At 33.1% G+C, this 14,325-nt stretch overlaps 1 protein-coding gene across 1 annotated transcript in view; it reads left to right on the top strand.

Annotated features, from left to right (window-relative positions):
- Positions 1–14,325, top strand: part of olf186-M (Ki-ras-induced actin-interacting protein-IP3R-interacting domain olf186-M) — a 159,413-nt gene that overhangs the window by 105,208 nt on the left and 39,880 nt on the right. Inside the window, exon 7 of the mRNA XM_090387893.1 lies at positions 1,501–1,724. Coding sequence (XP_090244019.1) covers positions 1,501–1,724 — 224 coding nt within the window. The remainder of the gene's footprint in view (positions 1–1,500; positions 1,725–14,325) is intronic.

Here is a 14,325-nt window from a genome sequence, read left to right on the forward strand (position 1 = left end):
TTTCTGTTTATTCAGAAATGGCTGTGTATTATGATGCTAAGCACTTTATATACATAGTCTAAATTTGTTCGCAGCTTGAGGCTCTAGCCCTAAATGCGCCTTAGTCTAAATACATCATACACCATCAGGCATCTCTCATATTGTGGAGTTATACTTCATAACTGTTTTTGCCATCATTGCATCACTTGGGTACCTACCCACTCACTGACGAAGGGCCAAATAGCCCTGAAACAGTGCTGTCTGGGTGGTGGTACCTATCTGAGAATAAGTAACACTAGTCTTCTCCTTAGGTGAAGCGTTACTTATTCGAAGTAGTGCAATATCATGGCAACTCATTGTGAAGGCATTCACAATATGAGATATAACCTAAAACGATGCCACCTTAAAAATTTTCTGTTTATTCAGAAATGGCTGTGTATTATGATGCTAAGCACTTTATATACATAGTGAAGTATAATGACTATTTATTGATAAGTTATCATGTAAAAATAGAAAATAATGTTATAACTCAATACTTTATACACTTCTGTGTCAGTGTCAGATGACAAAAAAAAAAAAAAAAAAAACACCTGACATTGTAAAGCTTTATAATTATATAATATCAGTGTAGATACACCTTATTTTATGTAAAGCTTTATAATTTAACAAAATATGACCTGGATATAGCTGATCAGGTGATAAGGAAATATTCAGTCAAAGCGAGTTGTAAATGACTCTTACAAGTTTTTTATAATGTATTGAATACCATACATTTATGGCTAAGCTGCCATAAATGTATGGATTCTTTATCACACAATTACAAATTCAAATTTCTCCAAGAAAATTTTTGCAAATTGTTGAAGAGCTTAAAAAAACTTTCATAGAACTAAACAAGATGCTACTCCATCAAGATTATGGAAATCAAAGTCAGGGATTGGTACAAAACAGTAACAGTATCAAATGCAAGGGCAAATTTAGTAATATTATAACAAATATCAAACCCATGTGTAGCAATTTGTGCTTCTACTTATAAAAAAATTTCTGTCTAAATTAATTTTACTCCTTTATGTAATAATTCATAAAGTTTAATTAGAAATAGGAACAAGTGTGTTTTTTTTTTTTAATAATTATATTGAGTTTATTGATATTGAGAGTATAGTAAAGTGTTTTTTTTTTTTTTTTTTTTTTTTATGAATTTATATTACTAACTTAATTGAAGGACAAGAATATGAAACATTACTAAATTACATATGTGGCCTAATTGACCACTGCTGTACTTATTGGCAGTTAAAAATGTTCCATACTTCTAGTAAAGTTAACTGCTAATTAATACATTTAATATTCCTCAATAACTGATTTTTTGTTTTTAAAGGTAATTGTTTTGGTACATTATGTATACTAATTATTGGTTAACTATAAAGGGATAAACTATCTTTGCTATTTATTGTTACTATTAACAAATGAAATTATTACTAAAGTTAACTGTTATTTATTATCATATCAAATTCTCTCATTTTACAGTGTTGAATCTTTGCTTGAAGCCCGTCGTGAAGACCCCGAAGAAATTTTGCTTGCTCTCGGATTTGGTGGAGGTATTGAACAAGATCCTTTATCCCGTATACCTCAACGTTTCCTTTCACAACCATCATGTGCAAGGGGTGTAAACTTGGAAGCCTTTCTTCAGCAACAGGAAGAGATGATGCAACGTCAGGAGCATGGTTGCCTTGGTTACTTAGGTCTATCAGGTCAGTGTTTACCTCTCAGATTAGGGGAAGGAAGCGGGAGTAGTTGGAGCCTACCTGCCTCTTTTAATTGTGGTTTGCAAGTAAAACAAGGCATTCTTTTGACAGTTAAGAATCCTGAAGCATGTGAAGGAGCAAGGAAAAACAAAAAAGGTGGTGTTACATTCTGGGATGGTACTGGGTGTAATTATGATGAGAGGCAAGATGATATTCAAAAGAAAAAGGAAAATATTCCACACATATCTGTAACTTTAAGTCATCCTGAAAATTGTACTGTGAGTTTTGATGATGTTAGAATCTGTGTTACACCAGATGGCAGTGACTGGTGGGATCGGTTTGTTCGGGAAAGGGAAGTGATTTTTGGAGATACTATACAGGCTGCACCTAGTAGCTGTAGTTTTTCTTCTGAAACTTGTGCTACATTAAATTCTCATGCACATAAACGTATAATTCGATCTAGTCTTGTATAGCCTATTTATTTTAAGTATTCTCAAGAAATGTTGTGTAGGTTACTATCTCTAACTAGGTTAAAATTTTTCAAATAATTTTTGTAAAGCATTGCATTTGCTTCACTTGGCAGTATGGCAGTTTTATATTTTAAATGTAGACAGTTCCTTTTGTTTAAGATAGTGCAGAAACTTTATGATAGTATAATAGATATGCAACTTTAGATCAAGACTTCCTGGTTTTCAACATATCCAATGAATTTGTCAGCTTATGCACATGCACACATGTACATACACACTTGTGCACACACTTATTTTTCTTCCTTTTTTTGAATACTTCTCTCTGCACTTCTTTTGTACAGCTTCTGACAATATAGGTTTGTCATTTAAGGGATTTATTTTCCTTTGCATATGTATAAATATATACATATGGTTAATTCACTCCTTCCTACTACTGTGATAATGTACAAATGCAGTCGCAGTTATACATGTACTGAGCTTTGAGTGTAGAGTAACTGATGTTTTTTTTTTTTTTTTTTTTTTTACTGAATTTTAATTTGGTGTATTCTCAAGAGAAGTAACTATTTTAAATGATTTTTTCCTGATTGTCCTTTGATTAAAATTAATCATCTGAAATGTGCTTATATGCTTTTTGTCTTAGGCATTTTAAAATAGGTTTAGATTACAATTAATTGGTAAAGACATGATCGTAATTTGATCATACAAAATATTTTAAATGCTTGTCCAGAAAGGAATTGAATTAGTTTTATACTGAATATATGTACATATGTGTTTTGTGTAAAGATGCCTATGTATGAAATTGAAAGAAGAGGATAGGATGGGGGGGGGAATTATTACTTTTTTAGGAATAAATTAAACCAAAAACATTAATTGACCACTTCAGTGTGATAGCGCTATAAATACACTTCTTTAGCTTGCATAAAGTATTAATTGAGTTCATTGTTATACATAATAATGTAGGTGATAATTTCCATAGAATAACTATCTAGATTATTATTATTTTAACAGCACTAGAGTTTGTCACTCATATCCTTATGTATTCGTCTGTAGAAGTGTGCATCCATGGGCCACTTGCATGTTGTGCAGGATGAAAAATCCAGAATAATTCATGGGAGAACCTCCCTCTACCTGATATTAGCTTAATACAGCCTCAGTTGAAGAGGACCTTAGAAATTCCTTCAGTCATTGACAGGAATCAAATCCAGTCTGCTCCAAACAATTAGCAGATAGTGCTGTATCAGTGCTGACCCCATATAAATGTGGGAAGAAGGCGAAGATAAAGAAGAAGCTTTATCATTGCCAACTAAGCTGCCACAGAGGACAACTATCTTGATTGTGAGGAAAAAATAGGATAAATATAGTAATTACAGGAAGGAACTGTTTGTTCGAATGTATGTTCCTTCAGTTCCCATGTATGTTTTCCCACACATGTAGGAGGTGATGAATGCCATTGCAAACCAGCATTTCTAGATGTTTGTAAGTAATTTCTGTGGGTGAAGAAACACTACAGGAAATTTCTTCTTGGGAAAGAAGTCAGTCATAGGGACTTGTCACGGGAATATAATAGATGCTGGAGTGTTTCTGAATTTCATCCAGAAGGTTCATAATGTTAGCAGCCACATGGCTGCATGCAACAACTGGCACAAAAATGAATCTCCATTGTGTATGTTGCATCATTGTAGGTGCACTTCTACAAAAGTCAAATGATGAGGAACCAGAATGATAGTCTTGCACATCTCTGTGGTGCCCAACAGAAGTGCAAGGACTTACTGTGCATCAATGGTAGGTTGACCAGAACATGGTCTGCTCTGTGGACTATGACCACCGTAGCATTGGCTTCACATGCTTCATACAAACCATATCAACAATCCGTAATATTACTTTCTTAGGTTACTGATTTCAGTATACAGTCATTCCTCAAACTTTGCAATTTTCTATAATGTACTTATCAATCATGGCTTCACTAAACTAGTACATGACTTTCTGTTGTCATGAAATATGTCTGGCACAGTCAACACTAGTGTTGCTACTTGCACACCATGCGAATGATTTCAACTTGATTTTATACACAGCTGTGTTGAGATTACATTTTTATAGTCCTCATATTTTTAGCACTTTATTAATTGAGAGGTTTTGATAATTCTGTTTATGCTCCGGTCCACTAGGTCAGAGGAGTTTACAGTTAATCACTTTTATAGTAAATACAGTTAAGGATGTATGTTGGAACACAAAAAGTTAAGTAGTCTGTGCTATATTAAAACAATTTTTTAGTCGCATGTTTTTGTTATTTACTTTTATTTTGAATTTAAAAAAATAAACAAATGCTGAACTTTAACTGCACCTATGGTTTGTTTTTAATTACATTATTTATTAAAACATGCTCACAGTAATTTATTTTAACATGTAAAATTTGCATAAATTCTTCACTGATATTACCTTAAGTTTCTCAAATTCCACTTTTTTATTGAATTGTATGTAATGGTGCTTTGCTGATCTGCCATCACTAGAGGTGCTTTGCTTATCTGCCATCACTAGTCTTATTTTACATAATTAAAGGTAAATAAATTTGGTTATTGTATGCAAAGTATTTGCAATAATGAAACAAACAAATATATGAACAAGTACATGAATTGATATGAGCAGTAATTGATTAGTGCACTAATTGATTAAGCAGCCATTTTGGCAGTTGTAATGAATAATAGAAGTATTCTCAGATCAGTTGTTTTAGCTCACGCATACCAAATTAAAAATTAGTTTATAAAATACATAAACAGATCTTACCGTTTCCAGTTTTGCCAGAAGATGTATGGTATTCACCTGTATATTCTAATTTCTGGCAAGTTTTCTTTGTTTCTGGATTTTAGTGACATTAGTATATTTATTTATTATTATTATTTTTTTTTTTTACATTTCACACACATTCTTCATATTTCATTTATCAATATGGATTTCAAAAATCACTGTTAGACAGAGCTTCCTAACAGTGATTAACACAGAGCATCAAGAGTGTGTTAAGTATATGCTTATGGTTTTTTCTTTTTTGACATAGCAGCATCAGGTTTAGTCAGTGGCGTAGCTACCCTTTTTTGGACCCGGAGGCAAAGAACACATTCAGGCCCCTACTTAAGTAATGAAATTTGCAAAAACAGGAGTAAAAAAATATAAACACGAGAAGATTAAAAAAAATTGAAACCATCATAATTCCTCCTCTGCTTCTGTAGACACTGTAATAAATATAATGAATACATTTTTGAAGGTACTATATAAATGATGTATTAAAAAATAAATATCAAATTTAAATCAAACCCTATTTTTTATTATTGTAAAATAAAACCCAATAGCTAATTACAGATTAAGATCAACAGAAATACATACAAAATGATCGGTGAAAAAAATCAAATATATATCCAAGGAAACTGCTGTTCCGATATTGTTCCCTAAAAACAATTACAATAAAGCAAACTTTTTTTTTTTTTTTTTGATCAAATGTGCATTGCAGTCTTATCAGTTTTACACAAGTTTTTCCAGTGTGGCTTCCAGTAGATGAATTTACTTGATTTTCTGTTAAATACCTTTCCTATTTGTTTTCCACACACAAACATAACTAAGGAGGTCACAAATTAATATAAAAAATAATTAAATAAAATTAGCCAAAGACGCCGGGCCCCTAAACAGCCCGGGCCCGGAGGCAATTGCCTTGCCTTCCTACATGGTAGCTACGCCACTGGGTTTAGTGCAACATTGTTTACTTGTAAATGTTTAGTTCTCATTATTTTCTTTTAAAAAACTATTTTTGGAAACATTCTGCTTGCCCGAGGATTGATTACTTTTCTGTGAGTATTGTTTTCTTCAATTGAATAGCATACCAAACACTGCTGTGTGCTAGAAACATTCCATTTTGTAGGTGGAGAAAACATTATATTTATTTTTCATTTAGAGTGTTCCTTGCCACTTAATGCTCTGCTCTTTCAGGTAGCACGGTGGTTACAATTGCTATCCTTCTGCACCATGTGGATAAAGGACTGTGTTTGAATCCTAAGTCAAGATGGGAGAAATTAATGGGAGCTTTTTTCACACCATGGGTGAATTAGTCTGTCTCAATGAAGCATTGCATCCCCCAGTCAGATTATTCATCCAATAAAACATGCAAACTGACCATAGAATGCATGCTGGTTACAGACATGATACAACACAAAAAAATCTTGCTTTTCAAATGCAGCTATATTAAACTGAACTAGTATATGTGGATGCTGTAATAATGTTAGTTTCTTGACGTGGATTAATTTTAGGAGCATGTAACAACTGAGTTATCTATGTTTCCTATTTCTATTGTTTTAATTTTTCTTTTGATATAATTAATTCAGAAATGTACATTTCTGAATTAATTATATCAAAAAGTACTGAAATGTACATTTCAGTTCTTATTAAAATACATTTTGAGAAACGTTTTGTGTTTTTCAGTTTTTTCCAGCCAAAAGCTGAACTGTATTAAAATTTTTCCAGTGTCTAAAAGTTGACAGGTCTGCATAGATACCATCTCTGTTACCTTCATATTCTAATTCTTATTAGACTCATAAAAGGAATGTATTCTCAAATGAGTTTGTAATAATAACCCTCTAAAATCCAGATTTTAGCAATAATGTCATTATTGTTGGAAAATAGCCAGTAATGGGCAAGCCTCACTCAGCAAGTTTATTTTGATTTTAAATGAGTTAAAAATCCCCAAATAATAACAGACCGTTTCTGATATATGAAATTTAAGATGATTAAAAGATAATCTACTATACCATAATAACAGTTGTTATCTAGCCCATTCCCTTATATGTACTCTTTCTTCAGATTAGCTTCTTCCTGTCCTGAAATTTTCTGTTTCAATGATCTTTTTGTTCTGTGTAACTTATTTCCAGACTGAATCCATTAAGACCACTGATGATCCCAAAAATTAGCTAAAGATCTGTATATCCAGAAGTTTTGGCATCTGATTTAATTTTTGCTTGATTCATTTCCATTCTGTATTACATCTTAGATGCTCACTATGGGCTGGAATAGTTCATACCATATTATAACTTCGTATTAAACAAATGTGGGGGGGAAAAATGAAGAAAGCTGGAGAATAGCAGCTAAATGTCTAATAATTTTAATATCCAATTCACATATTTCAAGAAATTCTTGTGTTGATTATCTTTGCTCATGCAGGGATGAATAAACAGTTGTGCCTTAACTTATTAGAAAAATAGGAGGAATTCCTGTAGTTTTAAAAGATTTACAAGTGGACTGAAATTACACAATGCCTTTATATCCATTTGTAATTAGCTTTGATAGAAGAGTTGAATTGCTCATCATCTTTTCCTTTTTTTCTTCTTTTGTTACTGTTTATCAGTGGTCACTATTCAGTTTACTTTTAAAATGATTTTATATTGTGCTGTCTTTATTATACTCAGAATGTTGAATACAATTAAAGCATAGATTTTGAAAAGACTGAATTTGAAAAGTGTCTATTTTTTACATTCTCTCATACTAACTGCAATGGAATACACCAATCGTATCTGACCAAAACTTATTAAAATAAAACAAAAATAAAACGGGATAAAATTTTATGTAAAAATAAAATACGCTGATAACTGTAGAGTTAAAAGCACTATAAATAGAATTAAAATACATAAAATTAAAATATACATAAAATATTACAGATTAAAAGTGATAAAACCACACCGTAGCTTTCAATGGTGACCACCTCCTTTATCAACAGTGAAGCTTTAATGTCATTGCACAGCCTTAAATAACATCAGCAGGATCACAGCTCACCACATGTGTTACTGTAAGAGCATGGGATTATCCTCTACATGAGCCATGAGCTGTGATCCTGCTGATGTTAATTAAGGATGTGCCGTGAGAGTAAAGCTCCACTGTTGATAAAGAAGGCAGTCTCCTTTGAAAGCTGCTGTGTTGTTTTATTTCTTTTAATTCTTAATATTTTGTTAGTATAAACCAGAGCTGTGATGCTCAATGCATTCTACATTGATATCATATTATGTGTATTCTATGTTGATGCCATATCATATTGAGGTAAACTTCTCTTATTCTTTTACAAGTAATATTTTGTGTGTATTTTAATTCTATCTATATTTTTATTGCTTTTAACTCTACAGTTGGCAGTGTATTTTATTTTTACATAAAATTTTACCTGTTTTGTTTTATTTTATTTTAATTTATTTTAATAAAATTTTGGTTGGTATATTCCATTACAGTTAGTATGGATCATAACTTTTCCAACTTCAGAGGCCTATTTGAAGAACTTTTTTCAAGTTGTTCCTTCAGTATATGGTTCAGTATAGCATTCTGTACCTTATGATACCTACTCTCAGACTCACACATTATTTCTGTGAACTAGCATTATTCATTCCTCCTGCCTTGGGAGTTAAACCGAAGAGTAAATTAGCTAGTGCTTGGGAGTCTGAGAGGTTGATCCCTTTCCTATCAAGGAAAATTAAATATAAAAAAAAAATAATTAAATATCAAACAACCCGTGATATGTAATCAATAGTTAGAAAGTAAACAGCTGAATTGTAGACCAAACTCAGAATGCTGCACTATACTTTTCAGTGCAAAAATATTTAAGGCTATAAATAATCTGATTATGAGGTATGATACTGTAGACCATGCCAGCTGCGGAGTGGCAAAGGTTTGTGCAAGGTTTGATAGCCCTGGTTAACCCTCTAAACATATCTGATATAGGTGCCTAATCATTGTCAAAGAATACACATTCCCATAAGAAATATATGATAGCTTAGCATAATAAACATCTTCTCCCAGGTATAACATTTTTAGTATGTTATAGTATGTAAATTTAGACAAATATTTTTATATGCATTTTTAAGAAATAAATAAAATAAAGATACAAAGAAATAAAATACAGTAGAGCGTCAGTTATCCGGAATAATTAGTCAGACCTCTTCCGGATTTTCTGGAAAATCGAATGGAAGGTAAAATTAAATAAATTCTGTTATAATGTATAAAGTAAAAGAAAAAGACTTTAAATAGCATGAAAAAAACGAATTTATCTAATTAAAAATTCGGGCATTTACAGTATGTATGTTCGGATAGGTATTTTACTGCAAATTTTATGTGGAAAAAAATTTAAAGTAATTTTTTTAAACAATATTCAATCGTTTTTTGTTTCATTTGTTGTAAATTTTTTTTTCTGCAAAATCTTTCAAATTTCTTAATATCAATTTGATTATATTGCATTCTTCTGGTTTTCTGCCCATTTCAGTGCTGTTTCTTTTCATTGACATTTTACCGTAAAAAAAAAAAACTGAGAAAAATAAAAAATCTCAGTTTTAGGCAGATATGATTCTTACTGAATCTGGAGGTAAACTAATACAAATATATAATACAAAATGAAGAGCACAAAATATGTAATGGAAAATTGGCTTCATGGAAGCAAATGACTAAACTCTGTCACTCATGGTCTCCAAGAAAACCCATTAGTCCTGATCCAACATTTCACCAGATATATGACATAAAAAAACACAGAAACACCCTCGTAGCATAATAAACATTTGTCTCAAATATTACCATTAATTAAAAAAAAAAAAAAAAAAAAGAAGAAAATCAGCCTTTCAAATTATTCCGGATAACTGACGTTCTGCTGTAAAAATATTCTGTGAAAGAGGGATTCCTATTTAATTTTTGTCAATTTCATATAATCCCTAGACATTACTACTATTCCATACATTATTTACATACTTATTCAAATGTAATACACAGTGGTGCTATATAGTTTAAATTGCTGATGTGCTTAAAAAAAAAACCTGAATGTGGTTCCATCCAATAGGTTATGTTATTCTTTGATTACTATTAACCATATGTAGTACTTTGCATTTTTCAGTGTTAAGCCTCAATTACCAGTTCTCAGCCCTCTGCCTAAATTCACTATGTCTTGTTGCAGTAGCATACCTTGATTACTGTCATTAACCACCTGACTAACCTTTGTATCACTAGAAAACTTTGAAATAAACTTCATATACCTTCATCATTATCATTAATAAATATTGAAAACAGTAAGGGGTCCAGCACTGAACCCTAAGTGACTCCATTAATAACATTAATCCAAGAAGAACAGTGCCATTTAATAACCACTCTGTCTTCTTCCACTGAACTATCCCTTTAACCACAGAAATAACTTTCCCCAAATACCACACTGCTCCAATTTGTACAGCAGCCTTTCATGTTGAGGAGTATCAAAAGTTTACTGAAATCTGAGTATATGATGTCAAAATTATTTTTTTGCATCCAGTTCCTTTGTTACTACATAATAATGGCTGATCAGATTGGTCACACAAAATCTCCTCTTAACAAAGCTGTATTGTGATTATTTCATAATTACATTCCTATCAAGATGATCCTACATTACTTCTTTAATCATTGGCTCTATTATTATCCCTGGAACGGAAGTCAATCTTAGAGGTTTGTAATTACTTTGATCCCCTCCCCTTTGTGAATTGGGAGAGATTTTCACATCTCCAGTCTGTAATAACCTCCCCTGAATCCAAGGATTCTATCATAATTATGGCTAAGGTTTGCTTACCTCTTTGTTTGTTTCATTTAATGTAATTGGACAGATTCTGTTAGTCCCATTTACCTTATTCACTTTGTCTCCAACAGTTTCTCTTCCATTTTCCTCTGAGTTATTACAAAATTATTTAGTCTCCAGTTCTAATATAATATGAGATAACAGTAATTCTGGAAACAGGATATTATAACTATGTTGTCATATATTTTAACCTATATAAATTATTGGTCACAATTTTTGAACCATTCCTTCCTTTTTTACCCCCCCCCCAAAAGTAATAATAATAAATGCTGGAATAGAGTAGGTGTGCCTAACTGTATTAATGGCTTAGGCTCTGCTTTCCCATACATAGAGGATGTGATGATATTTAATGTAATCATCACCTTGCAAACTAAGAAAGAATTCAACACCTTGAAATCCCTCCTCACAGACATTCCATTTGTAACTTTTGTAGTTAACATTCTCTAACAAATGCTTCATCTTTTCAGTCTTCATCATTATCATCATCAGCCACTTTCAATCCACTACAGTATGAAGGCCTCTCCAGCAACTTTCCAGTTCCTTTTTTTTTTGTGCAATGGCCATCCATTTACTACCCACAAACTCATGAATTTCATCTCTCCATCTCCGCCATTGTCTTCCAGGTTTTCTTCTAGCTCCTCTTGGGTACCATTCTGTTATTTTCTTAGTCCATTCTATGTGTCCTACCCAAGACCATTTTAGTTCTTTAGTTTTGATAAGAATGTCCTTTACTTGATTTTGCTGCCTAATCCATGTGTTTCTCTTCTTATCTAACGGTCTTATTCCCAATATAATTTGTTTCATTCTTCGCTGTGTAGTTCTCAGTTTCTCTTCCATTCTTTTGGTGAGTGCCCAAGTTTCACTTCCATAAGTCATGGTGGGGAGTATACATTGGTTCATTATTTTACGTTTCAGACAAACTGGGATATTGCTCTTTAGTATGCGACTATATTTCCTGAATGCTATCCATCCAAAATTTATTCTTCTCTTGACTTCCAGCCATTTATCATTATTACAGCTAATAACTTGTCCCAGATAAGTGTATGACTCCACCTTTTCAATTACTGCTCCTTCAATCTTTGTCCCTTTCTGTGGCATACTTGTTGATCATTACTTTTGTTTTAGCCATATTCATCTTTAGTCCAAAATCCTTAATAACTGTGCATAACTGATTAAGATTTTCCTCTAATTCTTTGTGATTGTGGCTTATGACCACAATGTCATCTGCAAATTGTAAATGGTTTAGGTACTTTCCATTCACATTGACTCCTTTCTGCGACCAGTCTAATCTTCTGAAAGCTTCCTCAAGGGCAGCAGTAAACAGCTTCGGAGATATTGTCTTTGTCTAGTCTAATAAAGGAGGTAGCGTTCTCATATTTTCTTCAAAATCATAATATATGTCTTTCCAGTGCCCGAAACATTGCCTTATACTGTATGGAGTCAAATGCCTTTTCATAATCCACAAATGCCAGGCATAATGGTGTTTTATATTCATTTGCTTTCTCCATTAGCTTGATATTATGTGAAGGTGATCCGTAGTTGAGAATCCTGTCCTAAAGCCAGCTTTTTCTTTCGGTTGATTCTCATCAAGTATTCTTTCTAATCTGTTAGTAATTACCCTTGTGAACAACTTTAGATGTGGGATAACAAGCTAATTGGTCTATAATTTCCGATTTCTGATTTATCTCCTTTCTTATGCAGCAAAACTATGATTACATTATTCCACTGCTTAGGCATCACACCTTTTCTAATGCATTTTGTGAAAGAGCCTTGCCAGTTTTTGTGTCATGTCTCTTCCTCCCAATTTTAACAACTCTACAGTAACTTCATCTTCCCCCTGAGGGCTTTCTGATGCTTCATTTTCTTCACTGCAAGTTCTACCTCATCAGGAAGAATATCGGGTATGCCGTATGTGTTGCTAATTTGCGATCCATCTTCCCCACTGCTGGCATCATTCCCTCGCTCCTTGTATAATTCTGTATAGTAGCCTTCTGCTATTTGAATTATGCCTTCTCTGCTATTTATAAGTATACCATTGCTATTCTTCAGTTGCAGTATCATTTGTGTTTCTGTATTACTGCTTATGGCTGCTGATTTAAGTCCTTTGTTTTCCCTTAATGTTTGTTCTACTTTTCTTATGTTAAATCTTATGTCCTCTCTGAGTCTCTTTCTAATGGCTTTGCATAACTCAGTATACTCAATTTTCTCCCTGTCAGTGTTTTTCTTCATTTGTCATCTTTGGTTCATCATGACAAGTGTTTCTTGACTAATTTTTTCTTCTTTGGATTTCTGTTTCCCTATAGGTTTCTTGGGCTTTATCACTTTCAGAAAGTTGTAATATTCCTCGTTGATATCTTGGTCCTGAGCAGTCTGCAGAAGCTCAAACCTGTTAAGTTCCAGTACATACTGTTTTTTTCTCCTCTTCTGTTATCTCAAAGACCTTCGTATTATTTACTTGAGTCAAGTTCTTTCTTTTCTTACATCTATATCAAGTGTGCATCGTACCATTCTGTGATCACTTCCAACATTGTTCAACATTTACCTTGTTCAGGACACTAACATCCATGATATATCTTCTGTTAATGAGGATGAAGTAGATTTCATTAGTTGTTAATCCATTTTGACTCTTCCATGCCCACTTTCTGTTCACCCTTTTCTTGAAAAAAAGTGTTCATTATTGACAATCCTTGAGATTCTGCAAATTCCACAAGTCTTCACCTCTTTCATTTCTTTCACCAATTCCAAAATTTCCTATAGTTCCCCTTTCTGCACTGTTTTGTCTTTTTCCAACCTTAGCATTGAAGTCCCCCATAATAATAGTGTAATGGGTTTTCTGTTCATTTAGAAGACTCTCAATTTCGGTGTACATTTCTTCAACCTCTTCATCATCATGGCTAGATTTTTGTGCATAAATCATAACTTTTAGCTTATACCTCTTAGAAATCTTGAGTATTAGTCTTGGCTCCCTTGATGATGTACTTTTGAATTCCAAAATGTTGTTTTTTATATCTGTATGGACCAGAAACCCAACTCCATCTTCGCTCCTTTCACTGTTTCCATTGGTATACAGCAGATTTCCACTTGATAAACTTATAAGTGATTCAGTTCTTCTACTTGTTTCAACCAAACCAATAATATTCCAATTCACATTTTCTAGTTCCTTTTCCAGCTCTAATATCTTGTCTTCACTGATGAGCGATCTTACGTTGTAACAGGCCAAGTTCAGTTTCCGTGCATGGCAGCCTTGTCATACCCAGAGATTCTTAGCACCCTCTGCTTCCACTCTGATCCTCTCACTGCTGTAAGAGGGGGAGTGAAAGCCGCTGGGGACTGAGGGCCATTTGTTTCATCATGCTGTCATATGCTGGAGGGTTTGGTCTTTTCCTCTTCACGCTGACCAGGCATCTTGAAGAGAACCACTCTACACGTTCGTTGCCACTTAGGTGGCAATGAACATGTAGAGTAGTTCTCTACACGTGGTTAACAGGGCTTGCCATCGAGAAGGTGTGCATGAGTGGATTTTAGGGAGACAGGCCAACCA

This window comes from Mastigoproctus giganteus, chromosome 13 (assembly GCF_048544385.1).
Source record: "Mastigoproctus giganteus isolate SK-2022 chromosome 13, ASM4854438v1, whole genome shotgun sequence".
Taxonomy (NCBI): Eukaryota; Metazoa; Arthropoda; class Arachnida; order Uropygi; family Thelyphonidae; genus Mastigoproctus; species Mastigoproctus giganteus.